This window comes from Sphaerodactylus townsendi, linkage group LG06 (genome assembly GCF_021028975.2).
Source record: "Sphaerodactylus townsendi isolate TG3544 linkage group LG06, MPM_Stown_v2.3, whole genome shotgun sequence".
Lineage (NCBI taxonomy): Eukaryota > Metazoa > Chordata > Lepidosauria > Squamata > Sphaerodactylidae > Sphaerodactylus > Sphaerodactylus townsendi.
The window spans coordinates 126,074,325-126,101,763 of NC_059430.1; the positions used below are offsets into that span (position 1 = coordinate 126,074,325).

General features: G+C 51.2%; 1 protein-coding gene across 1 annotated transcript in view; it reads right to left on the bottom strand.

The window, feature by feature from the left end:
- The window catches only part of BCAM (basal cell adhesion molecule (Lutheran blood group)), a 78,819-nt gene extending 53,611 nt beyond the window's left edge, over positions 1 to 25,208 (bottom strand). The window contains 1 exon segment of the mRNA XM_048501713.1: positions 25,071 to 25,208. Coding sequence (XP_048357670.1) covers positions 25,071 to 25,146 — 76 coding nt within the window. The 5' untranslated portion in view covers positions 25,147 to 25,208.
- Between the last annotated feature and the right edge of the window lie 2,231 nt (positions 25,209 to 27,439).

Genomic DNA, 27,439 nt, shown 5'->3' on the forward strand with positions numbered 1-27,439 from the left:
AGGGAGGAAAGGGATAATCTCCCGACCCTCTCCTACAAAGCAGCCTCCCATCTAATCCACCCACTCCAACATGCAGTTTTGAAAAACACCCAGAGAGGCCTCCCGCATTACCTGTATTTTGGTTCCAAAGCTGATTGCAAAGGATTTAGTTGGTCAAGACCAGGCCGAAAGTCTGTGGCTGACTCTCCCTATGGTGAACAGAGCCCCTGGGCCTTAAAATAACTCTGTAGAAGATAACAGCTTTGTGGAAGTGGGTTTGGCCTACCCTACGACTCCCGGACTCTGTTCTGGGATTGGGAACGCAGCACCAGTTAAGATTTATTTACGGCTTTTTGCCAGTTTAAAAACATAGCAACCCAAGTTGACAATGAAGTCTAAACAATTAAAATAGGGAATTTACAGGATTAATTCAATCCTTAAACATTCCTTATGGCTGAAGATACAATAAGCTGTAAGGCCTTAAGTAATATTGCACAGTGTTTTGCAACCGGGACCTTATCTGGAGAGTTATCTCTCATAAGAGGAGTTTTAATCAACTCCTCTTCAGTCTAGCAAAGGCTCAATCGTCTTTGAGTGAGCTGACTTATAAAAGAACACCTGAAAAATACAGTCAGTAGTTTCCCACTCCCCGGAATTCGCAAGCACAAAATCTCTCCACCCTCGGAGACTTCGGCCCATTCCACACATGCACAATAATGCACTTTCAATGCACTTTGCAGCTGGATTTTACTGTGCGAAATAGCAAAATCCACTTGCAAACAAATGTGAAAGTGGATTGAAAGTGCATTATTCTGCATGTGCGGAAAGAGCCTTAGCGAATTTTCCTGCTAAAACAGTGGAAGCTGAGCATCTAGCACATGAATAAGACCTCCTAGGCAGTGGTGGGATCCAAAAATTTTAATAACAGGTACCGATGGTGGTGGGATTCAAACAGTGGCATAGGGCCAATGGGGCTGGGCGGAGCACAACAGGGGCTGTGGCAAGGACGCAGGGCACATGCGCCCCAGGTGCAGTTCTCTTTGCTTGGCTATTACTGTAGCCATTTTTGTTAAGGGCAAAAGCTATTGGCTGCAGAAAAGAGACAAGTTAGGGATTGTCTGCCAATTCCCATCTCACTACGAAATGAAGGTAAGTGTGTGGGGGTGGGGGTGGGCGCCGTGGGGTGGGTGGGGTGCCATGAGGGGTGCCCTGGGGGGCGATTTTGCATTCCCCACTTGATGAGATCTGTTGTACCCAGGGACAGAGATTACCCCCTTGTCCCTAGTGGAGTTAATCATTAACAACCAGTTCTCCTAAATGAGAAAATTTTAATAACCGGTTCTACCGAGGAATAGGTGCGAATAGGCTGCATCCCACCTCTGCTCCTAGGGCTATTTATTTCTAGCCAATAAAGCTAGGAGGAACGCAGCAAACAACATCTCTATTATGTGCGTACAGGGACGGGATTTCCCCAGGAGTCCCACAAAACGTGGTTGGATTTCTGTCCGTCTTGGCACCCACCCACTGTTCAGTCTGCAAACTTGATTTCCAAATTAATTGATTTTTTGTTGTTGTTGAAAATATGCACAAAAAAGGCCCAGGCTTTGCACACACACACAAAAACCCCACACATTGTGATAACAGTCTCCAAGAGGGCCTGATCCGTACAGGACACATGAACCCGAGCAGCTGCCTTACACCAGATCAACCACGGTGAAATAATTTGGGTTTAGTGCACCAGCAGCAACACACAACATTTCTACTAAATGTAGGCTCACCTGTAATACATCAATCGCAACATCCAAGAAAAGTGGGTTATGATTCTATATTCATAAATACGAAAAGCAATATGGACCAACGTGCTTTCGGTGGCAAAATTAATCAAATCATGAAATGCCATTCCAAATGCACCCTTAATGTTACCTAACAACATACAATGGAGTGACGATAACAACAAAAATTGCTAACAACACACTTTTCCTGGCTTTTGTGATTGATGTATTACAGGTGAGCCTATATTTAACACAAATTCTTTGTGTTTGTAACAAATCAGACTATTGACTCAGGGGTCTGCAACCTGCGGCTCTCCAGATGTTCATGGACTACAATTCCAACTGGCCATGCTGGCAGGGGCTAATGGGAATTGTAGTCCATGAACATCTGGAGAGCCGCAGGTTGCAGACCCCTGGTATTGGGCCAGTAAAGTTGGTATTGCCCACTCGGGCCGGAAGTAACTGTCCTGGCAGAGGCCTTTCACATCACTACCTGATCCTTTTTGAATCTAGAGATGCCGGAATTTGAACCCAGGACCTTTTGCTTGCCCAAGCAGATGGGTTTGAAAGAGGCAGACGCTGGAGGACAGATATGCTTCACCTCAAGCCAGATCTACAAGGTAGCGCCTTGACTGATGAAGCGCAAGCTGTCGTATGCTTCCACACAAAGGCAGCAAGGGGGAAAATACATTTGGTTGCTGGGAGAATATTCCGGAAGCCGCAAGCATAAGACTGTGTCCTCCTGATCCAGATTAATTAATCCAGAATATCCACCCACCGCCCCCTTGGCTACACACAATCACGAACTGTACGGATCAGGCAGACGCTGTAATATCAGGTTTGCGAGCTTTAAATCAAATTCAGCCCGCAATTTGATCCGCCAGTGAAAGGGACAAATTTAAATTGGACACAGGTGCCAATGAATGGCACGTCTGTTCTTCAGAAGTCATCCAGGCGCCGGTGTGTCACCATAGCATGAGAATCGAAAAAGAAATTCAGCGAGACAGGGTTTCTCCGCCAACAATGAGCTTCGCGGTATGCCTTTTGTATTTACCTTCAAGACAGGAACGTCATGGCAATAATCTTCCTCCAAAAAGAAATCCCCCCAGGTAGTCCACGAACAATGTAACAGGTTTACCCGGTATAATGGGTACGCCAAGATCAGAAGGGTAAAAAATGTCATCCAGCTAGCTTTAGGGGCCAACCCCCTGGCGGCAGAAGGTTAGACTTTAAGCTGGCAAATGGTGGGCACAAAAACTGGGCATGCTTACCTTTCCCTACCGCGGCACAGTACGGAGATAGTATCAGGACTGCAGAGATGACATACGCAGCAGAAGAGATTCCCTAGATCTGGGGGGCATAAAACGTTTGGCCCTATTCCAACTTCAATTTATGTCAAAGAGTTCTGGCCAAACACCAAAAGAATTGACCCTGGTAAGGGGGAAACGTTGTTACAGGCTATAAAGTTGGAAGCCATGCTAATTCTATGTATCGTCAAAGGCTTTCGTAGAGGGAATTAACTGGCTGTTGTGGGTTTTCTGGGCTGTGTGGCCGTGGTCTGATAGAGAAGGAGGAAGAGGGGCAGGAGTTGGATTTATTACTCTCATGCAAGGAGACTCAAAGGGGCTTACAAGCTCGTTTCCTGCCCCACAACAAGGTGGGTGGGTGGGGCTGAGAGAGCTCCAAAGAACTGTGACTAGCCCAGGGGTCTGCAACCAGCAGCTCTCCAGATGTTCATGGACTACAAATCCCATCAGCCCCTGGGCTGATGGGAATTGTAGTCCATGAACATCTGGAGATCTGTAGGTTGCAGACCTCTGGACTAGCCCAAGGTCACCCAGCTGGCATGTGTTGGAGTGCACAAGCTAATCTAGTTCACCTGATAAGCCTCCCCAGCTCAAGTGGCAGAGTGGGGAATCAAAACTGGTTCTACAGATTAGAGTGCACCTGCTCTTAACCACTACACCACGTTGGCTCTCAAATTTAGATCCTAATGTTTCGCCCGCATCTATGGCTGGCATCTTCAGTGGCATGTCACCGTAAGATTTTTTTTTTCTCTCCATGGCACAGTGTAGAGCAGTGATGGCGGACCTTTTCGAGACCAAGTGCCCAAATTGCAACCCAAAACCCACTTATTTATCGCCAAGTGCCAAGGACAGCGGCAATTCTGAACCTGGATATTGGGAGATTTCTACGTTTTAAGGAAAAATGGATTTGGCTCCGGTTTAAGCGTGCGTTACTCGGCAGTAAGCTTGGTGGTAGTTGTTGGCTTTGCTTTGAAGCAACCGTGCAACTCTTCCCACGGGTGAATCATGACCCTAGGAGGGTTTACTCAGAAGCAAGCCCCACTGCCAGCAACCGAGCTTACTCCCAGGTAAAGGACTGCGCTTTAGTTCTTCGCATGAAAACCAGTGGGATTTAACAGCACTTAACAGGGTTACCTAGGAGGTTAAGAGCTCGTGTATCTAATCTGGAAGAACCGGGTTTGATTCCCCGCTCTGCCACCTGAGCTGTGGAGGCTTATCTGGGGAATTCAGATGAGCCTGTGCACTCCCACACATGCCAGCTGGGTGCCCTTGGGCTAGCCACAGCTTCTCAGAGCTCTCTCAGCCCCACCTACCTCACAGGGTGTTTGTTGCGAGGGGGGAAGGGCAAGGAGATTGTCAGCCCCTTTGAGTCTCCTGCAGGAGAGAAAGGGGGGACATAAATCCAAACTCTTCTTCTCTTCTATACTGCTTCCCCAAAACTAGGTCTTAATCGAGCCCAGCAGCCCAGGCCAGCCTAGATGTGTGTGTGCAGGGGGGGGGGGCCTCTGCGCATGCTCACAGAGAGGGCTCTGAGCGCCACCTCTGGCACCCGTGCCATAGGTTCGCCACCACTGGTGTAGAGAGTTCTGTGTAGTCGGATACTAGCTAAGTCTACTCTTCTCCAACCCAGCAGAGGTCTGGCAATTCCTCAGCTGGCCTGGGGGGTGCCCGGCAGTATTTGGGAGAGCACAGAGTTACAAGGCCATTAAGAAAAGGGGAGGCTGATTAAACAGTAACAGGTGTTGCTGACCCAGGGAACAGCTGTGCCTTGCCATGAAAAAGAAACCAGCTGCAACCGGGAATTTGAAACAGAATAGGGAGCCGAGAGAGAGCAGGGCCAAGACGGAGGGCCGAGGCACAGGGCTGACAGGTTCTCCGCGGCCACCAGTGGGAAATGAGGGGGTAGGGTTGCCAGATGCAGGCTGGGAAACTCCTAGAGTTTGGGGGATGAAGTCTGGGGAAGACAAGGACCTCAGCAGGGCACAATGCCATAGTCCAGTGGTGGCGAACCTATGGCACGGGTGCCAGAGGTGGCACTCAGAGCCCTCTCTGTGGGCACGCGCAAACAGAGTGCTCTCCCACACACATCTAGGCTTGCCTGGGATGCTGGGCTTGATTATTAGCATTAAACCTAAGACCTAGGCCTCTTCCGCACACGCAAAATAATGCGTTTTCAAACCACTTTCACAACTGTTTGCAAGTGGATTTTGCTATTCCGCACAGCTTCAAAGAGCACTGAAAGCAGTTTGAAAGTGCATTATTTTGCATGTTCGGAATGGTTTTGGGGAAGCAGTGTAGGTAACCCTGTTAAGCGCTGTTAAACCCCACTGATTTTCATGGGAAGAAAATCCTTGTGAAGAAACTCCTTTACTTGGGAGTAAGCTCGGTTGCTGGCAAGGGGGTTTGCTACTGAGTAAACCTTCCTAAGGTCATGATTCACCCATAGGAAGAGTTGCACGGTTGCTTCAAAGCAAAGCCACCGACTGCCACCGAGCTTACTCCCAAGTAACACACGCCTCAGAGCGAATGGTTTTTTCTAAACTAAAACCTAAGTATTCAGGTTAAATTGCCGTGTTGGCACTTTGAGATAAATAAGTGGGTTTTGGGTTGCAATTTGGGCACTCGGTCTCGAAAAGGTTCGCCATCACTGCCATAGTCCACCTCCAAAAGGATCCATTTTCTCCAGGGGAATTGATTTCTATAATCTGGACATGAACTGTAATTCCAGAGGATCCCCAGGGCCCACATGGAGGCTGACCTCCCGACAGGGCCGGATCGAGGGGAAACTGCATCCGGGGGGAGCGAGGGCCGGAGCGAGGGGAAACTGCACCCCGCCACGCCCCCGCCATGTGCATCACGTACCCCCTGTCCCTTTGCGCTACGCCACTGCCTCCCTACCAAAGCACTGAGCAGTCATGAACCATTTGGAAATATGATAGAGGTGTGTGTGTTTCATGACAGGTCTATTCTACACAGTTGTGATCTCGGCTTGCAGTTCTAGAATCTGGTATCTGTCGTAGAATTTGGCATCTGCCAGAAAACTGGCACATGCCGGAGAACCTGGCATTTGCTGGGGTGGGGTGGCGGGGTCCTAAAGGAAGAGGCAAGTTCCTAAACCCTATGGCTGGGTAGAAGGTTTGGGGAAAGATCAGAGGCCAAAGGTCAAGAGGTATAGCTTCGACCTCCCATATCCGCCCCCTTCTCAGTTTCCCTCAATGCTATTCAGTCTGTTTGCCCAGTGAAGATTATATTTCTTTCTGAGATTCGGCTCTCAGAGGCTGAACGCATGCCCATCTTTTTGCACAACTTGTGCGCCTTGAGTTATGCTAACACGTGCATTGTCGATTTACCAGAGCAGCACAGTCCGGAGCAGTCCACAGTCTAGACCCATGGTGGCAAACCTATGGCACTCCAGATGGACTACAATTCCCATCAGCCCCTGCCAGCATGGCCAATTGGCTGATGGGAAATGATGATGGGAATTGTAGTCCATGAACATCTAGAGTGCCACAGGTTCGCCACTACTAGTCTAAACTGCTACCAGTGGCATAGTGGTTAACAGCAGGTGTTCTCTAATCTGGAGGAACCGGGTTTGATTCCCCGCTCTGCCACCTGAGCTGTGGAGGCTTATCTGGTGAACTATATTAGCCTGTGCACTCCAACACATGCCAGCTGGGTGACCTTTGGCTAGTCAACAGTTCTTCTGTGCTCTCTCAGCCCCACCTTCCTCACAGGGTGTTTGTTGTGAGGGGGGGAGGGAAAGGAGTTTGTAAGCCCCTTTGAGTCTCCTACAGGAGAGAAAGGGGGAATATAAACCCAACTCTTCTCCTCTTTCTTCCACCCTGTTCAGTCTGGCTATGCAGAAAACAGAGTTCCCACACCTACTCCTCCCCGGAAAGGAGCACGGAGGCAATAAAGGGGACGAAAACCTGACACAGCTTGGAAAATAAATTAGGGACTCCGGGCAGCAGGGCAGCAAGAAGATAACTTTGCAACCACAGCCTTCTCATGCGCGAACATGCATGCTCCAAGCCCCAATGCTTTTCTTCCTCTTGCTGTGAAGCCTCTCCACCCTTTGCACATGAGACTCCATCCAAAATGAGTTCCAGAAGAGACTTTGCATTATGAAAAAAAAAGGTTTTCTCCACTGCACACAGGTAAAATCAGCAACTGCCCATTTATGCGAATTCTCTGTGGCAGCTCTTTATATTGTAGAACAGTCTACCTGAGACTATTAGGAAAGGCCGTGAACTAGAGGTGCCAGCCAGAGCCGTGGCGAGGGAGAACTGCGACCGGGGCCCTGTGTCCCTGCCACGCCCACGACACGGAATGCGCCCGGGGCAACATGCCCCCGCTTCCCGGGCGCTGCTACGCCACTGGTGCCAGCTCTGGCTTGGGAAATCCTTGCAGATTTGGGGCCAGAAGCCGGGGAAGGTGGTCACTGGTGACGTGATTCCATAGGGCCCACCCTCCAAAGCCGCCATCTCAGTGGCCAGATCAGCTGTCACTCCTGGAGAGCTCCACCCACCCCCCTGGAGGTTGGCAACCCTGCCGCCTTGCTTGTATCTTTTCGCAAAGTGCATCTAACGGTCAGGAGGGCGTTCTTGCGGAAGGATCAAAACTGGGGTGAACGGCTCAGCTCAGGAGGTGACCTCCGCTAAGGGTAAAGTCTTTTCGATCCTGATGGTCCTGTTTTCATAAACAGACGGATTTGCACGCACAGGTCTGCACCTCCCCCTCCTCCCTGCTTCTACAGTCCCAGGCCGACTACATCATTTTGCCTCACCAGAAACCTGCTGCTAGACCCAAATGTTACCGTATTTTTTTCCTAATTCACTCACTCACTAAATTCTTTTCGCATGCTTGAAATCTGCATTGAGACCCGGCGAAAAAGGTGGACTAGAAATGAGACAGTGTGGTGCAATGGTTACAACGGTCAGACTAGTATCTGGAAGACCTATGTCTGGATCCCCATAGACCAGGGGTGGCCAACCTATGGTGCTCTAGATGTTCACGAACTACAATTCCCATCAGCCCCTGCCAGCATGGCCATAGAAGAAGAAGAAGAAGAAGAAGAAGAAGAAGAAGAAGAAGAAGAAGAAGAAGAAGAAGAAGAAGAAGAAGAAGAAGAAGAAGAAGAAGAGGAGGAGGAGGAGGAGGAGGAGGAGGAGTTTGGATTTATATCCCCCCTTTCTCTCCTGTAGGAGACTCAAAGGGGCTTTACAATCTCCTTGCCCTTCCCCCTTCACAACAAACACCCTGTGAGGTAGGTGGGGCTGAGAGAGCTCCGAGAAGCTGTGACTAGCCCAAGGTCACCCAGCTGGCGTGTGTGGGAGTTTACAGGCTAATCTGAATTCCCCAGATAAGCCTCCACAGCTCAGGCGGCAGAGCTGGGAATCAAACCCGGTCCCTCCAGATTAGATACATAAGCTCTTAACCTCCTACACCACTGCTGCTCCTAGGTAGGTTGGCCACTGCTGCTCCTAGGTAGGTTGGCCAACCCCTAAGGTAGGTTGGCCACCCCTACCTTAGACGCTCATTGGGTGATCTTGGGCCAGTCACACACTCTAAGCCTAACCTACCTCACAAGATTGTTGTGTGGATAAAATGGAGGAGAGAAAGACAAGGTAAGCCACTTTGGATCCCCACTGGGGGGGAAAGGCAGGGTATAAGTGAAGTAAATAAATAAATCTTTGTTAAGCTTACTGGCAAGGGGTGGGGGAGAGATAAGGGAAACTTTTTATCCTCTGCCTTCCTGCCCTAATAATATTAAAGATAATTATGTCAGCTGCTTTGGGTGCCCATCGGGGCGGATGTCAGGGCTTGAACAAATTAAAATCAATTAATTATAATCATCCTAATCACCACCTCCAGAGGGATTGGGATGGTCTGCTTCCCCAAAGGGGATTTTAAACACTTGCAGATAGCAGTTTTGGAAAACAAAGTTCGCTATGCGAAAAGAATTCACTTTTTAACAGCAGTGGCGCAAAGCAATTCTGAGTCTTTCCTCCTTCAGCGACCCACAAAGCGGAGGATTTTAACTGGACTCGACCACCAGCTCCTCCTACCTGGTACGGTCCTAGCTGGAGGGCAGATGCATCCAATCCAGTCGACTAGGAGCCTTCAAAACAGATCTTACCCAGACTCTGTGCCTATGGCCCTCAACAATTATAAGGGTGGCAGGTGAGTCCTGACCTGAGAAGTAATTATTCTCCTCACCTGATTAATGTCCGAAGGGTACAGGGCCACACCTTAACTTGGAAGCCCCATTCTCAACTCCAGATACCCTTCTGCAAGCTGCTATGCCGGGGTAAAGCACAGGGGTCGTGCTTAGTGGCACTCAGAAGCATACCAGGGGTAAATGGCGCCCGGGGACAAATTGTCTCCAGGACGCCCCCAGGCTCTGCCCCCCACCCTAGCTCCGCCCCCGATGCCCCCAGGCTCCACCCCCACTGCCCTCGACCCCGCCCATGTCACCATGGACATGGGCAAGGTATAGGGTGCCCACCTCCCCCCCACTCCCCCTGCCGGCTGGGCTTCCAGCCGGCAGCCTGCAGTCTCTTCTCCCCTCCCCTCCGGGCAGGCCAGAAGAGACTGCAGTCCCGTCCTCGGAGACCTTCCTGCTCCCCAAGACCCACCCCTGGACTCAGTGCTTATAAAACAAAGTTTCCGAGGCCGGGACTGCAGTCTCTTCTGGCCTGCCCGGAGGGGAGGGGAGAAGAGAGTGCAGGCTGCCAGCTGGGAGCCCAGCTGGAGGGGGGGACGGAAGGGAGGGGCAGTCCAGGGTGGGGTTGAGGGCGCTTGGAGGCAGCAGGAAGTCCTCGGATGGGGTCGAGGCACGCGAAAACAATGAGACAGCAGGACTTCCTGGTCACATGGGGGGCCCCACGTGAACAGAAGAGTGGCGCCCAGGGACAAGGGGTACCTCTTGTCCCTAGGCAGATACACCACTGGTGACACTGATCTTTTTATCAGTATGTTTGGGGTTCTTGCGTTAGATGCGGGCTCAAATTAAGCTCTCTGCTACCCTGTGCAAAGGGCATGTGCAAAAAGAAAATTAAACTTTCTCCCAACAATGGGAGTAGGTACACAGAGTTACCACGAGGAGGGAGTACATTCTGTCATAGTACCCGGGGACCCTTACAAGGAGGTAAACAAGTAAAAAAAGGGTGTACGGTCACAGGACCTGTTTAAACAATTTGGGCAGTGCTTTTTTTTTAATTCAGGAAAGCTCAGCCTATATCCCAACAGGGCTTCAGAACAGGAAAACTCAAAGCACAAGATCTCGCAAGGAGTTTTGGTGATATTTGGCTTTCGTTGTGCATGGACTTTGTTACCTTTTATGCAGAGGGACACGGGCAGAGGCGGAGCGCTCACAGAGCCATGTGGGGTCACATGTCCCCAGACACATGGCAGCTGGTCACATGGGGTGGAGGTTCCGCCGGCCAAAGGAGCAGCCTGGCAGGGCGGGGCCGAGGGGCACCTGGCAACGGCCCAGCCAGGTAAGTGGGGCGCATAGGGTGCCTGCAGCAGATTTTGCCCCAGCCACCGTTCCGCCCCCCACGGAAACGGGAAGATGAGACAGGTTGGACTTCCATCAATAGTCCCCATGACCGCTTCCCACAACTGTGCGCAAGTTCCATGCCAGTGAGAAGCACTGGGCCGCCTGCAAGAGTTACCCCCGCCGGGCAGCTGACCATGCAGTGACTGCGCGGCCATGCAGCTTACAGGGAACATTGGCGTCCGTCCTTTGACAGCAACCACGACCTGCTTTTTAGCCTCCCCCTAAAATGGAAAGATGCTAAGTTGTTTGTACCTTTGTAGAACTAGTGCTCCTGCAAAAAGAATAGTATACACACAGTATACCAGTGGTGGGATCCAAACTTTTTAGTAACAGGTTCCCATGGTGGTGGGATTCAAACAGTGGTGTAGCGCCAATGGGGCTGGGCAGGGCATGATGAGGCGTTGCCAGGCATTCTGGGGGGCGGGGCATTAATAATTTCTCTGTTACTGTAAAATACTCTTCCTGTAAAAAAAAAGTTCCTAATTTCCAGCTGGTATCTTTCTGTCCATAATTTAAACTCATTATAGCAAGTCCTATCGTCTACTGCCAACAGAAACAACTAAAGAGTCCCCTGGACCCAACAGTAGTTAAAGGGTCCCTCCTCTTACTAGCCGGCAAGCTCCGGGCTACGAGAAAGAAGAAGAGAGGGGGAGGCGAGGGTGTGGAGACGGAAAAGCGGACCCAATTAGTAACCCCCTCTCGGCACACACAAATAATTAGTAACCCACTCTCGGGAACTGGTGAGAACCTGCTGGATCCCACCTCTGCAGTATACCACAATTCTGTAGGAGTAATGCACGGGGCCACCACAAAAAATACAATATTAGACACAATATTCTATTCCCTGAGAATTCTGGTTTTCACTTAGGTAACTAAAACGAAAATGCAAGATTCTAGACTCTCTGGCGGTTAAGGTACAACCGAAAGCACGCAGGCTGTTTCAGAAGCCAGAGGTGGATAACCTGTTCCCTGATTTGGGTGTGATCTCACTGTCTTCCATAGCCCAGGGCTCCCTCCAAAGCTCTGGCAGTCATAATTCTGCAAAAGAGTAATAATTATGTCGACACCCAGCGCCATGTGTGCACAGAGAGAGTCTTCTTCCCTACGCGCACAAAGCCGTGCCTGGGGGCATAACTTTCTCGCGGCTGCGCACACATTCAAGAGGGTTCCTGGGCACAACCGGGCATGCAAGCAGGTTCGCGGCACGTCCAGTCCAAGCATTCCGCAGGGTGGGGTCGGGGCGGGGCCCAGAATCCCACAAAGCTCCTTTGCTCTCTTCGTGTCACGTTCGGGGCCGACGGAGCTGCCTTTTCCCTCCGTGAGAAACTGCCAGAGTCAAATGCCCAGCTATGTTTAGCTGCAACCTTTGACTGACTGGGGAGACCGGGCCCCAACTCCCCAGGGCGGCTAAAAAAAGGCCCCAAGTCCAGAAATAGCCACGAACCGGAGCTGGAGCAAGGACTTTCCAAGCTCCCTTCCCTCGACTCTGCCGTGCCTGTCCACGGGATAAAAGAGCCGGCGGTGCCCCGGGGCATTCTGTTTATCTCTCTGCCTTTCCAGGCCAGCCATGGGAGCGATGAATAGTCTCAGCTTCACAGCCATGCTTGGGAACACAGGGACACACTTAAAGAAGCCAGCTAATTAATATTGGGGGGGGGGGAGCAGGGGAGCTTGCCTGGGACGGGAGCTGCCAAGCAGAGCAAATCGACAGCGCTGAATTGGGCAGTGGGCTGGCACTGGAAAGGGGAACGAGAGAAAATGGGATCCTTAAATTCTGTCCCCGGCTTCGAAAGATCCAAGTGAGGTTCGATCTGGCAACTTGCAAGCCGGGCTCTCAAGAACTGGGCTCCGAGAGTCTGTGGTTAACACACAAGCAGGAAAGAGGCGAAAGGGGTCCCCGAACGGTGCCGTCGGCCGCCGCGATCCAGCCCCCCCGAACAATAGATGCCTGCAGAAAAGACAAGCTGTGGTTTCCCTGGGGAAAGATGCTGGCCCTGAGGAGGAGGAGGAGGAGGAGGAGGAGGAGGAGGAAGAAGAAGAAGAAGAAGAAGAAGAAGAAGAGGAGGAGGAGGAGGAGGAGGAGGAGGAGGAGTTTGGATTTATATCCCCCCTTTCTCTCCTGCAGGAGACTCAAAGGGGCTGACAATCTCCTTGCCCTTCCCCCCTCACAACAAACACCCTGTGAGGTAGGTGGGGCTGAGAGAGCTCAGAAGAACTGTGACTAGCCCAAGGTCACCCAGCTGGTGTGTGTGGGAGTGTACAGCCTAATCTGAATTCCCCAGATAAGCCTCCACAGCTCAGGCGGTAGAGCTGGGAATCAAACCCGGTTCCTCCAGATCAGAGTCCACCTGCTCTTAGCCTCCTACGCCACTGCTGCACAGGTTTCACAAGAGGATTTGTTTGAACATAAAAAGGATTCCCTACCACCCCCGAGATCCTTGACCTGGAGGGTTCCCAGGGTGGGACAAAGAGATCCACTGAAGGAAGAGCCAGAACTTCTAAGTCAAGAACCCGATTCTGCATCGCGACTAGAAGCGATTTTCAAGAGTTGTTCCGTTATGGGAAGAATCTGCGAGTTGGAAACTCCCGCGGACACGTGTGGAGACAGCGAAGGGGTAGGGGAAAAAACCCTGAAAACACTTCAATTTCTAGCCTGCGAATTGAAGAGGTTACATGCTTCGCTGAATAAACACAATGTGGTGGCGGCAGGGCGAACGAGCAAAGGAGTCACACAGAGAGAGAGAGAAATGGGAAAGGGAGGGTGGAGAAAGAGAGAAGGCCCGAGTGCGGAAAAACAGGGCCAGCCTCCGAGAGGAGGGGAGCCGGGCAGGTGCCGCCGAGCCATGAAAGGCGTTCTTGTGGGACGCAAACAGGCCCCGACACACCTGAAACCGCAGCCTTCCTCTACAAAGGGGCTTTTCAGAGGCCTCCATGAAAGGGGGAAACAAAGCGGAGGAGGAGAGGGATTACAGGATCGCTGGGGAGATAAGGCGTGGGGGTGCGGCACCCTCTTGGAAGGCCTGAAGGGAGAATTGGCCACAGTCAGTGAATGCTCTCCCTCACCCCGCCATATACGCTCTTCACTCTGAGGGCCTCCTGAAGTGGTCAGACCGGTTGTCTCCCTATCAGGGATACAGAGGAGATATTATCGGGGAAGTGAGCAGCCAGAAGTGGAAGAGAGACAGGGGGCTGAAAGATGGCAGGAGGATTTCCCATTGGCAGGATGAGGCCCACAAAGCCCATTTCACACGAGTAACACCGACACCACTTGGAAGAACACTCCATGAGAGAGACAGGAGAAGGAGATGCGCACAAGAAGACCCAAGAGCCAACCACGACGGAAGAAGAAGAAGAAGAAGAAGAAGAAGAAGAAGAAGAAGAAGAAGAAGAAGAAGAAGAAGAAGAAGAAGGAGGAGGAGGAGGAGGAGGAGGAGGAGGAGGAGGAGGAGAAGAGTTTGGATTTATATCCCCCCTTTCTCTCCTGCAGGAGACTCAAAGGGGCTGACAATCTCCTTGCCCTTCCCCCCTCACAACAAACACCCTGTGAGGTAGGTGGGGCTGAGAGAGCTCCGAGAGGCTGTGACTAGCCCAAGGTCACCCAGCTGGCGCGTGTGGGAGTGCACAGGCTAATCTGAATTCCCCAGATAAGCCTCCACAGCTCAAGCGGCAGAGCTGGGAACCAAACCCGGTTCCTCCAAATTAGATACATGAGCTCTTAACCTCCTACGCCACTGCTGCACTGCTGATTCAATCCGTCAGCTTCAAGTGTCATTTGGACACCGACTCAAAGCACATTCATGTAGCAAGCAGTCTATGAGCCATGTTTTCAGCGTGGATCAGGTCCACCGCTGGGATATGCATCTCCCAACGTCAGCAGGATGGTGAAAACCACACAATGTGTCAACACAATGGCCAAACAAACACCATAGCCCACAACGATCCACACCGCGACTCCTTGTGCGGCTGACCAAGACCTGTGTCCTCCACGCAAGCTGGGCAGATCTAGTTTCCACAGGGCGAGCCAAAGCAAATTTCACACCTCCGAGGTTACCCGCTAGCTGTCTGTGGCCTCCAACCAGCCCCGTCCCTGAAGCGCTGAGCCAAACCACTAAAAGGTGTCCCCCAACAGTCGGAGCGCAACTTTTCTTCCCAAGCCAAACAAGAAAATCCCTCCATTTTCTCTCCCCATCAGGCTGAGATCCATCCACTCAGCATTCCATTCCCTGACTTTTGGTTGTCCTATAGCAGTGGTGGCGAGCCTACGGCACGGGTGCCAGAGGTGGCACTCAGAGCCCTCTCTGTTGGCATGCGCAGAGGCCCCCCCCCCCCCCACATCTAGGCTGGCCTGGGCCACTAGGCTCAATTATTAGCATTAAACCTAAGACCTAGTTTTGGGGAAGCAGTGTAGATAACCCTGTTAAGCACTGTTAACCTCACTGATTTTCATGCGAAGAACTAACGTGCGATCCTTTACCTGGGAGTAAGCTCGGTTGCTGACAATGGGGCTTGCTTCTGAGTAAACCCTCCTAGGGTCGTGATTCACCCGTTGGAAGAGTTGCATGGTTGCTTCAAAGCAAAGCTACCGACGGCCACCAAGTTTACTCCCGAGTAACGCACACCTCGGAGCCAACCGTTTTTTCTAAACTAAAACCTCAGCATTCAGGTTAAATGGCCGTGTTGGCACTTTGTGATAAATAAGTGGGTTTTGGGTTGCAATTTGGGCCCTCGGTCTCCAAAAGGTTCGCCATCACTGTCCTATAGGTCCAAACTAGAAATTACGAGGGAAACACAGGGTTGCCCATCGTGGTTCTGTTTTGCTCAGATGCAACGAGGAAGCTGCATCGATTCTCGCAACCCACCCCCCTCCCCACAGATCATTTCATCTCCCCCTGTTCAAATTGGGGCTCTGAATCCAGAAGGGAGACAAATTATGGAGAGAAAAAAGGACGTGGGGAGAGATCTGCAGCGCATCATCAACGAACACCACAGAAGTTGTGAAGAAAATGGAACAGTGGAACTAGAGTACAGAGAAGATAAATAGACACTAGCACAGGAGGGGGGGAGATATTTACTTATTTAAAACCTCCTATGCTGTCTCTGAGCCATATACTCCATGGGCCTCCGGCAAGAAGATAAAAACATCATAAATTAAAAACGTCATGAAATCACAACATTTTTTTTTTAAAAAAAGAGCTCAGCAGCTAAAACCAATAAACTGCAGTTAGACGTACTAATCCTCCGGGGTGGAAAAGGCGAAGACCGCATGGAACAGCTAAACCGCTCAACAAAATCAGACTATTGTCAGGGATGTTTTTTTTTAATTGGGCTGTTGTGGGGGTTTGGGGCTCTGTGGCTGTGGTCTGGTAGCAGGGTCAGAGCGAGGGGGAGCTGCGCCCGGGCCACGCATGCGCCCCGTGCCCCTGCCACACCCCAAAACATCCCCGCTCTGGTGCACCCTGACTCCCTTGGTGCTGTGCCACTTTCTGGTAGTGTTTGGTGCTAACATTTTGCTTGCATCTACGGCTGAAGATGCCATCCATAGACATGGGCGTTACGACTCAAACTACCAGACCACGGCCACAAAGCCCGGAAAACCCACAACAGCCAATTGATTCTAGCTGTGAAAGCCTTTGACATATAATTTCTTTAACCAGGTGCCTAAAGAGCCCCAAGCACGTAGCTACGGAGGAAAGTGTCCCATGGATGAGAAGCCAGTACAAAAAAGACCATCGCAGTGCAGTAGGAGGTTAAGAGCTCGTGTATCTAATCTGGAGGAACCGGGTTTGATTCCCGGCTCTGCCGCCTGAGCTGTGGAGGCTTATCTGGGGAATTCAGATTAGCCTGTGCACTCCCACACATGCCAGCTGGGTGACCTTGGGCGAGTCACAGCGTCTCGGAGCTCTCTCAGCCCCACCCACCTCACAGGGTGTTTGTTGTGAGGGGGGAAGGGCAAGGAGATTGTCAGCCCCTTTGAGTCTCCTGCAGGAGAGAAAGGGGGGATATAAATCCAAACTCTTCTTCTTCTTCTTCTTGTAGCCCCCCAAACTCATTTCTAAAAGTGCGGGGCATATTTTTTAAAAAATAATTTGGCAGGAGTCTCAAACACGCATAGGGTTGGAAGTGAGTAATTGTGACTCTTAGAAACACCCATAAAACATCCCAGATGAAGAGTAAGAGAAGAGGGTTTGAACAGTTTGAGATAGTAAGGTCTCACCCTTGTTGGTATGATGTGTGGTTTCCGGGCTGCGTGGCCGTGTTCTAGTAGCATTTTCTCCTGACGTTTCGCTTGCATCTGTGGCTGTCGTCATCAGAGCATCTATGCCAGCCACAGATGCAGGCGAGACATCAGGAGAAAAAGGTACTACAACACGGCCATGCAGCCCGGAAACCACACAACACCCCAATGATTCCAGCCGTGAGAGCCTTCGACAATACCTTGTTGTTTTTAAGCTTTCCTCTCAATATGCTTAAGGACTAGATACTCAGTTTTCTTAAAGCCCATATTCCCCCAGGGACGAGCGTGCCATCACGACCCATTTTGACTAACGTAAGCCATGCTCTGGCATGCTCCAGCCCCACATCAACAACAGTTTTCATTGGTAATTGGTCCAAAAAGAATCGATGAAAACTGAAACCAATGAAAACCGAGGCAAACTTTTCCATAGGAATCAATGTAAATCCAATTAATCTGTTCTAGGAACTCCAAAAAACAGACCAAAAACACATTTTTGGGTGAATAAACATAGTGTTTAATGCTGAAAATAGTAACAAACAACAACACTAGGATCAGCTTCAGAGCCAGTGGACCAACGTCGCGCGCCAGAAAGCTGTCCCAAGAGGTCTGTTTCTGACGCCTCTCTAAGATTTGTCTGAAACGGGGCAAGACGTTGTCATTAAACAAGTTGCAGACACGGCCTGCCACAGCTTTGTCCGGGTGATTTTTCTCCACAAACCCCTGCACCTTACTGCAAATCGATGAAAACCGAGGCAAATCGATGACAACCGACAAATTTTTCACTGAAAAAATCGATGAAAACCGAAACTGATGAAAACCGAAGGCAATGGAAACCGAGGTTCCACTGTATATGCTCCCTTAACGCTGAATTTATTAGCAAAGATGAAACACCAAGAATCTCCCACGAACTTGCACGGCAAGAGTGTGGGTGTGGGGTGTGGGGAAATCCATGTTTACCTGTTTAAACTACCCAGGCTGGGTGAATACAGGCAATCGTTTGCCAAGTGATGAGCGTGGCACTCAGACGGCCACACGGGGAGCAGCCATCTGCAACGTCTCCCACCACCCAGCCACAACACAGCTGAAGAAATTTTTTATCCCTACCAGAAAACTCTCCCAACTGGGCAGGTAGCCGAGGCAAACACTTGCCTCTTTTCTCGTTCTGTGACCAGCCCAGTTAGAACATAAGAACAAGCCAGCTGGATCAGACCAGAGTCCATCTAGTCCAGCTCTCTGCTACTCACAGTGGCCCACCAGGTGCCTTTGGGAGCTCATGTGCAGGAGGTGAAAGCAATGGCCTTCTGCGGCTGTTGCTCCCGATCACCTGGTCTGTTAAGGCATTTGCAATCTCAGATCAAGGAGGATCAAGATTGGTAGCCATAAATCGACTTCTCCTCCATAAATCTGTCCAAGCCCCTTTGAAAGATATCCAGGTTAGTGGCCATCACCACCTCCTGCGGCAGCATATTCCAAACACCAATCACACGTTGCGTGAAGAAGTGTTTCCTTTTATTAGTCCTAATTCTTCCCCCCAGCATTTTCAACGGATGCCCCCTGGTTCTAGTATTGTGAGAAAGAGAGAAAAATTTCTCTCTGTCGACATTTTCTACCCCATGCATCATTTTATAGACTTCAATCCTATCTCCCCTCAGACGTCTCCTCTCCAAACTAAAGAGTCCCAAACGCTGCAGCCTCTCCTCGTAAGGAAGGTGCTCCAATCCCTCAATCATCCTCGTTGCCCTTCTCTGCACTTTTTCTATCTCTTCGATATCCTTTTTGAGATGTGGCGACCAGAACTGAACACAGTACTCCAAGTGTGGTCGCACCACTGCTTTATATAAGGGCATAACAATCTTTGCAGTTTTATTCTCAATTCCTTTCCTAATTACCCTAGCATTCCCGTATATATTTACCAAATCTCTTGCACAAAATTATAACAAGGAGTCATGGATTGCGTGTCCATTTGGGGCACAGGGTCTTGGATTGTGAAACTCCTCCAAGGGACGGATCCCGCCCCTTTTCGTGCACATTTTTAAATATCTCGCTCTGCAAACAACCTATGACATTCATGCAGCCGTTTGCAAATCAAGAACACGAACAGGATAAAGCCAGCGAAGAATCTATCAGAAAACAGGAAGCAATTATCTAAAATCAAGTTTAAAACGATCTGTTTTAGAGCTCTGTTTCTAAGATCTGCTGCCTTAGGGCTGAGAATAAAAATATAGACTGAGTCATGCAAAGGTCCCGCAGGTGCCCCTCAGCCCCTCCCCTGTGCTTGACGGAGGGGAAGAAAAGGATCCCTTGCAGTTCTCCGTAGGGTCCGATCCGCACCTCATCCCTAATATTCAGCAATGGAAGGGGGAAGGAAAGGTTTGCCCTATCTTACTTCCTTCAGAGACATATCAATTCAAACGGATAAAACCTCCAGGGGAAGACGAATATGAACGAAAGGATGTGGTGACTGAAGAAGAAGAAGAAGAGTTTGGATTTCTATCCCCCCTTTCTCTCCTGCAGGAGACTCAAAGGGGCTTACAATCTCCTTGCCCTTCCCCCCTCACAACAAACACCCTGTGAGGTGGGTGGGGCTGAGAGAGCTCCGAGAAGCTGTGACTAGCCCCAGCTGGCGGGTGTGGGAGTGCACAGGCTAATCTGAATTCCCCAGGTAAGCCTCCACAGCTCAGGCGGCAGAGCAGGGAATCAAACCCGGTTCCTCCAGATTAGATACACGAGCTGCTCTTAACCTCCTACGCCACTGCTGCTCCTCTGCATGAAATTCTTGATGCAGACCGGGGTCCAGTTCCAAAACAGGCCACGGATGCCTCTGAGAGTGTGCAGAGTGCATTTCCCTCCCTGTCCGCAATACGAAACCCACAACAAGCCCATTCTCGCACATCCAGGTCCGAGGGCAGGAATTCCACAGCAGGAATGGAACACGATGCCAAAGCCAAACTTTACCTGAATCAAACGGACTACCTCTTGGCAGAGAAAAAAAACCCGAAAGCCCCCCTCGCAGGCTGAAAACCAGAGTTGAAAACCAGGAGCAGCAGTGGCGTAGGCAGTTAAGAGCTCGTGTATCTAATCTGGAGGAACCGGGTTTGATTCCCAGCTCTGCCGCCTGAGCTGTGGAGGCTGATCTGGTGAACTAGATTAGCCTGTGCACTCCCACACACGCGAGCTTGGTGTCCTTGGGCTAGTCACAGCTTCTGCAGAGCTCTCTCAGTCTCCCACCCACCTCACAGGGTGTTTGTTGTGAGGGGGGAAGGGCAAGGAGATTGTAAGCCCCTTTGAGTCTCCTGCAGGAAAGAAAAGGGGGATATAAATCCAAACTACTACTACTACTACTACTACTACTACTACTACTACTACTACTACTACTCTTCTTCAAGACAAGGTCCTGGGACTGAGTCTCACACCTACCCATTCGAAGTAAATCTTGAGTTGCAAAAGGCCCCGGGCAGGAACTTTTAGAGCAGCATGCTCCCCCCGCCTCTGGTTCTCCCGTCCCTGCTCACAGCACCAAAGGGTGAGGATCCTGCAGACCAAACCCACGAGGCTGAGAAAAGCTAACGCAGGGACCTGGAATGCAAGAGGCACCATCCTGAGCAAACAGCCAGCTGGGGCATGTTTGGGGAAAAGCATCCTTTCCCATCCTCCCACGGGAGGGAGGGCACAGTGGCAACTTGGGAGCGCCTGTTAGCACGCCCCGCCTCCCCTGAACCTCCTGCCTCATTCCTGCCTCATTCCTCCCACCTATCTCTCCACGCCCAGGTCACACAGCGTTGGCATCCAAACCCCCACCATGCTTGCATAAACATCCTCCTCTTCATGCCAGGCCTCCGGCGTCCGAAAGAATCCAGTGGCAGGGAGGCACAGTGGGTGGAGAAGTCAGAAGAAAGGTGAATGCAGTCGAGTTTCCCCCGCTCCTACATGGTAAGGAGAGTACAGTGTAGTGGCTAGAGCCAACAGGGAAACCACCAGGGCGCTACATCCCGAATGGCAAAATTTTGACTACAAAATACCCCCGAAATCTAGCCCTGCTGTATATTTAGAACAGCTTGTTAATTATAAGTGCAGATGGGTCATGACCAGAGCAAGGGGCAACTCATTCCCCTCTGTCTACCTTCAAGGTGGTTCCCTTAACATCCCACCAAGTGAGCGTTGTTGTCGGTACTGTCCCAACGCTATGGGCTCAATCCCTCATATCCTGCTTTACTGTTCGAGGTATAATGATATCAGAACCGATCTGGGAGCTTTACTGCCTCTAGAATTTATGTTTCTCTCAGACACACTAAAAATGTCTAAGCTATTGAACAGCCCGAATGTAGAAATTTCTGAAGCAGTGGCTACATTTTTAATCCATGTTCTGCATGATATATAACAATGATCCTGTTTTTGTACTTGGAATGTATGGGACTTCTGGTTTTATGCCTAATAAAGGTTTTTGGATTGGATTGGACTACAAAGTAGCAAATAAGTGCCACTGGGCTTCCGTTTTATCTTTCCACACCCCAGGAAAGGGTCAACTGTTTATGCCGGTTCTTGGTGAAGGACTGGAAAGGAGGCTGCATCTTTTGCATTCAGATGTGTGCGCAGTGGCGTAGGCGGTTAAGAGCTCGTGTATCTAATCTGGAGGAACCGGGTTTGATTCCCAGCTCTGCCGCCTGAGCTGTGGAGGCTTGTCTGGGGAATTCAGATTAGCCTGTGCACTCCCACACACGCCAGCTGGGTGACCTTGGGCTAGTCACAGCTTTTCGGAGCTCTCTCAGCCCCACCCACCTCACAGGGTGTTTGTTGTGAGGGGGGAAGGGCAAGGAGATTGTAAGCCCCTTTGAGTTTCCTGCAGGAGAGAAAGGGGGGATATAAATTCAAACTCTTTTTCTTTCTTTCTCTCTCAAGAAGGGATGCTGATGGTCAACCTTGCACAAACGTGTTTTGATACCAGCTTCCCTGTACTGAGAAATGCACTCTGCACGCGTTCAAAGGCACCCTTCTTCCATTCATACGTTCAAGGCCCTGGGGCTGAGTCTCACACCTACCCATTCGAAGTACATCTTGAGTTGCAAAAGTTCCCGTGGACGAGATTTAAAAATCGGAGAACAGCAAAAGGTTAATCATAGAGCTGGAAGAGACCCCCAAGGGCCATCCAGTCCAACCCCCTGCAATCAAAGCACTCCAGACAGATGGCCATCCAGCCCCTGTTTAAAAACCTCCAAAGAAGGAGACTTTACCACACTCCACAGAATTGTTTTCCAATGTCAATCAGCCCTTACTGTCAAGAAGTACTTCCTAATGTTTAGGTGGAATCTGTTTTCCTGCACCTTGAACCCATTACTCCTGGTCCTAGTCTCTGGAGCAGCAGAAAACAAGGTTGCTCCCTCACCAACATGACATCCCTTCAAATATCTAAACATGGCTATCATGTCACCTCTTAACCTTCTCTTCACCAAACATCCCCAGCTCCCTAAGTCTTTCCTCACAGGGCATTGATTCCAGACCCTTTAGCATTTTGGTCGCCTTCCTCTGGACCCATTCCAGTTTGTCAATATCCTTCTTGAACTGTGGTGCTGACCACTGCACACAATATTCCAGGTGAGGTCTAACCAATGCAGAATACAGAGGTACAATTACATCCCTCGATCTAGACACTATAATCCTATTGAGGCCCCTGCCTGGTGGAACACTCTACTTCCAGCTACGCGGGCCCTGCGGGACCTAAATGATTTCCCCAGGGCCTGCAAGACAGAGTTGTTCCAATCGGGCCTTTGGGGGAGTCTGGGTCACTGATGGCTCCTTCTAACATCTGTGGACCCCTGCTGTTTCTCCTCTCCTCTTCAGGGATTCTATTAGTAGGACACCATCGATATACTTGATGCTAGAACGCTGCATTTTAATGGGGTTGGTTTTAAATATACATAGAGCCGTTTTGTAATGATTACTGATTTTACTGTGCTCTATTTATCTGTTCACCGCCCTGAGCCCTCCGGGGGAGGGCGGTTTATAAATAATAATAATAATAATAATAATAATAATAATAATAATAATAATAATAATAATAATAATAATAATAATAATAATAATAATAATAATATAGCCCAGAATTGCATTAGCTTTCTTGGCCGCTGCATCACACTGCTGACTCATGTTCAGTTTGTGGTCAACTAAGACTCCCAGATCCCTTTCACATGTTCTGTTGTCAAGCCGGGTGTCACCCATCCTATATCTGTGCATTTCATTTTTTTTTCTGCCTAAGTGTAGTATCTTACATTGATCTCTGTTGAAATGAGTTTTGGCCCGGCTCTCTAATCTGTCCGGGTCGTTTTGAATTCTGACTCTGTCCTCTGGGGAATTAGCACCCCCTCATCTGCAAATTTGATTAGCATGCCCTTTATTCTATCATCCAAGTCGTAGATAAAAAATATTGGATAGCGCTGGGCCCAGGACAGAACCCCGTGGCACTCCACTAGTCACTTCTCTCCAGGATGAAGATGAGCCAGTGGTGAGCACCCTGTGAGCTCAGCCAGTCAACCAATTACAAATCCATCGAACAGTAGCATTGTGTAGCCCACACTTTACTAGTTTGCTTGCAAAAATATCACAGGGGCGCCTTGCCAAAAGGCTTTTCTAAAATCAAGGTATGCTAGGTTGGGGGCTTTAAAGGGCTGGGTTTGAATTATAAATGTCTAAACTGAAAAATACACCGGGAACGAAGACAGGCCATTTGGAGACCAGAGAATACAAGCAGGGAACTACCGTGTTTCCCCGAAAAGAAGACAGTGCCTTATATTAATTTTTGCTCCCAAAGATGCGCTATGTGTTATTTTCAGGGGATGTCTTATTTTTCTGTGTTCTGTTCGTCGGGCATGCTTCCAAACACAAACTTTGCTACGTCTTACTTTCGGCGGATGCCTTATATTTCGCACTTCAGCAAAACCTCTACTACGTCTTATTTTCAGGGGATGTCTTATGTTCGGGGAAACAGGGTAGTTAGTTATTCCAAAGGAATACACGCAAAACGAAACGGGATTTGGTAACAGAAGCAGGTACAGTGGCCAACCAGAGGTTGGGAAAGCCCCGGACATTTGGGGACGGAGCCTTGAGAAGGACCTCAGTTGGATATACGGCCATGGATCTATCACCCGAAGCAGTCGTTTTCGGCCCCCGCCTGGACGCTGGCAATTCTACTCAAGCTTGTGTGGCAGAGTTCAGCGACACCCCCCTCCCTCCGCCCACAATGCTAGACTGAGTTGTGTAGCAAACGTGGGGCACTTCAAAGGACACCCCCCCCTTTCTTATCTTTCCCCCTCTTCACGTTTCAGTTCCCATCACATCACCTTGTTGGTGAGTCACTTAAGAAAGGGCAAGTCACCGCTGAGACAGAAGGAGCCAGGAAAAGGGGGAGGGGGGGAGGATGCCAAGAAGGGAAGGAAGGGGCAAGGAACAAAGAGATGATCTGCCCCATGACTCCTGGGGGGGGAGAGGAGGCGGGGGGGGGGGCGTTTGATTCTCTAGCCAAGGGCTTCGGGAACTGTTCATTGGAGGGGTGGAGCGGAATGCCAACCAGAAGAGGCAACCGAAGTCCCAACCGGACCCACCGCTTTCCAACCCCCACCTCTGCCCCTCCCAGCTCCAGCCCTACACCTGGGGTCCCATCCAGGCGGAAAACTGCCCCGCCCTCCCGTCCCTCCCATCTTGCCGCCCCTTCAAAGTTGCGCGCCCCACGTCCTCCACCCAGAGGCGGCCGCCCCACACTTCCAGCTGTGCCAAGGTGTGGGGGGGGGAGGGTCAGGGAGCAGGTTCCAAGGAGCCAGAACTCGGGGGCGGGGGGAATGGAACGCGAAGGGGACAGAGCGCAGGTGCACAATGCCCCCCCCCCCCCCCGCAAAGTTGTCCTCTAAAGAAGAAAGGGAAAGAAGACGGCGGTGGGGCTGGAAAAGATAAGAGCCACGAGGAAGGGGAGGGGCCGACAGCCCCAATTTTTTTTGGGGGGGGGGAGAGGTGCAGGTGACTTCCAGCTTTTTAAAGAGTAACCCGGGGAGGGGGGGGGGAGGCTCGGCGAGGAGTTGGGCGCGCCTCCTGGGCAGGAGCGCATTCCAGGAGCGCCTGGAGCTTTGCCATGGCCAGAGGGCGCCAGGGGGGCACCGGCTCCTCGCCCGCCCGCCCGCCCGCCTGCCCGCCCCCCAACCGGGGCGCCCCCCGCCCCCCCGCCCCCTCACCTGGGCAAAGCAGCAGAAGGAGCCCCAGCAGGAGCGCCGGCGCGGGGAGCGCCTTCGGGGAGCGTCGGGCACCCATGTCTGCGGCAGGAGCGGCGGCGAGACCTCTCCGGTGGCCGCGGCTCCGAGGCAGGCTGGCCGGCTGGGACACGCCCCCCGGCCCGCCCCCGGCGGCTCAGCCCAATCCCCAGCCCCTCGCCCCGCCTGGGACCGGCTCCCCCCCCCGCTTTCCTCCCCCCCCTCCCAGCACCGCCTCTGCCGGCGGCGAAGAGAACAGCGGCGGGGCTCGGCGGCGCGCCCGAGCGTTTTGGTGGCAGCCGAGGGCGCACAGGCTCCGGCGCGTTTCTTTAGGGCGAAGACAGCCGTCGCGTCTGCTTTGCCCTGCTGCCGTTGCCGGGGAAGAGATACTCTGCACATGCTCCGAGTCCGCCTCTCCTTGCTTTGGCCCGGGCATGGGGGCCTGGCTCAGAGCAACGCCTGCCAACTCCGACTCTCCGGAGCGACTCTGCCTGTTCATCTCGCCGGCCTTTAAGGAGCTGCTGGGCCTGGATTCGAATCTCGCTTGTCTCTCTGCGAACTTTGCAAGAACCACAGTTTCGCCCTTGAGTTCCCAGACATTTGAAAATAAGAGGTTGCTCCTCTTCGCCCTCTTTTGCAGCTCCATGTTGTAGTCAAGTCGGGATTTTTACTTCTGAGTATACCTACTGAGGAGTTCACTAGAGTTATCCCACAGTCAGAATTCAGGAAACTTGCCTGTTCCAGCTGGGACTGACTGGCAAGGATCTGATCCTATTAATACATCAATAATTGACTTTGTTTACTTTAAAACTTTGCCTTTCTCCCGACTGGGGGGCCCACAGGGTCTGACGTCATTCTCGTCACCTCTTTACAATCGTAACAACCCTGTGAGGTGGGTTACACTGAAAATGTATGACTGGCCCAAGGGCACCCAGCAAGCTTCCATGGCAAAGCGGGGATCCCCATCGGATCTCCCAGATTCTAGTCCCAATGTTTCAACTCGAGCCACTGTGTTCCTTCCCAGATGTTGTGGACTACAGTTCCCATCATCCCCTGCCAGCATCATAAGAGCTGTAGTCCACAACATCTGGAGGGCCACGAGTTTGATACCTATGCTCTAACCCAAGGGTGGCCAACCTATGGTGCTCCAGATGTTCATGGACTACAATTCCCATCATCCCCTGCCAGCATGATGCTGTAGTCCATAACATCTGAAGGGCCACCAGTTTGACACCTATGCGTCTAACCCAAGGGTGGCCAACCTATGGTGCTCCAGATGTTCATGGACTACAATTCCCATCCACCCAAATTGGCCATGCTGGCAGGGGCTGATGGGAATTGTAGTCCATGAACATGTGGTGCACCATAGGTTGGCCACCCCTGCTCTAACCCCTGCACCACATTGCCTGTTTTGAAATAGAAGTAAGGAAATGAAAAGTCCCCCCCCCTCCCATTCGAGTCCCAGTTTGGACACATACATAAGAACTAGCCTGCTGGAACAGACCAGAGTCCATCTAGTCCAGCACTCTGCTACTCGCAGTGGCCCACCAGGTGCCTTTGGGAGCTCATGTGCAGGAGGTGAAAGCAATGGCCTTCTGCTGCTGCTGCTCCTGAGCACCTGGACTGTTAAGGCATTTGCAATCTGAGATCAAGGAGGATCCAGATTGGTAGCCACAGATCGACTTCTCCTCCATAAATCTGTCCAAGCCCTTTTCAAAGCTAAAGTCTTTGGGGCCTTCCACTTCCTGGACAGACTTCCCTACCTGCTTCCCCTCTCTTGGCATCTCCTCAGGAAGCAGTTTGGCGCTCCATCCCGCAAGGACGCAGCCTCCCTTGCTATTCCTATCTGGTTGCCTTGAGATTCTTCACGCCTGCTCTGCCAAATCCTATGGTCAACGGACAGCCCGGCCTCCCCCACCCAGATAGGAACGGCCCAAGGTCGGCCAGTCCAAACAAGGAAAGAGAGTCATAAACAGAGCATGTTGGGAACCTGGGAAATCTCCTAAAGCATAGGTGTCAAATTCGCAGCCCTCCAGATGTTATGGACTACAGTTCCCATCACCCTGCCATGCTGGCAGGGAATGATGGGAACTGTAGTCCATAACATCTGGAGGGTCGCGAATTTGACACCTGTGTCCTAAAGCTTTCTATGTGCCGTCGGCCATCTTGTCGCTAGGGAGGGTTCCGTGAAGGCCTGAAGTCAGATTGAAGGCTCCCCGGTTCCCCTGGGGACTGGACTGACCCACTCAACTGGACCGGCTGACCCAGACTAGGCCAGCCTCCAGGTGGGACCTGGGACCCCCCCCCCCCGCCCCGGAATTGCAGCTCCAGCCTACAAAGTCCACATCGCCTGG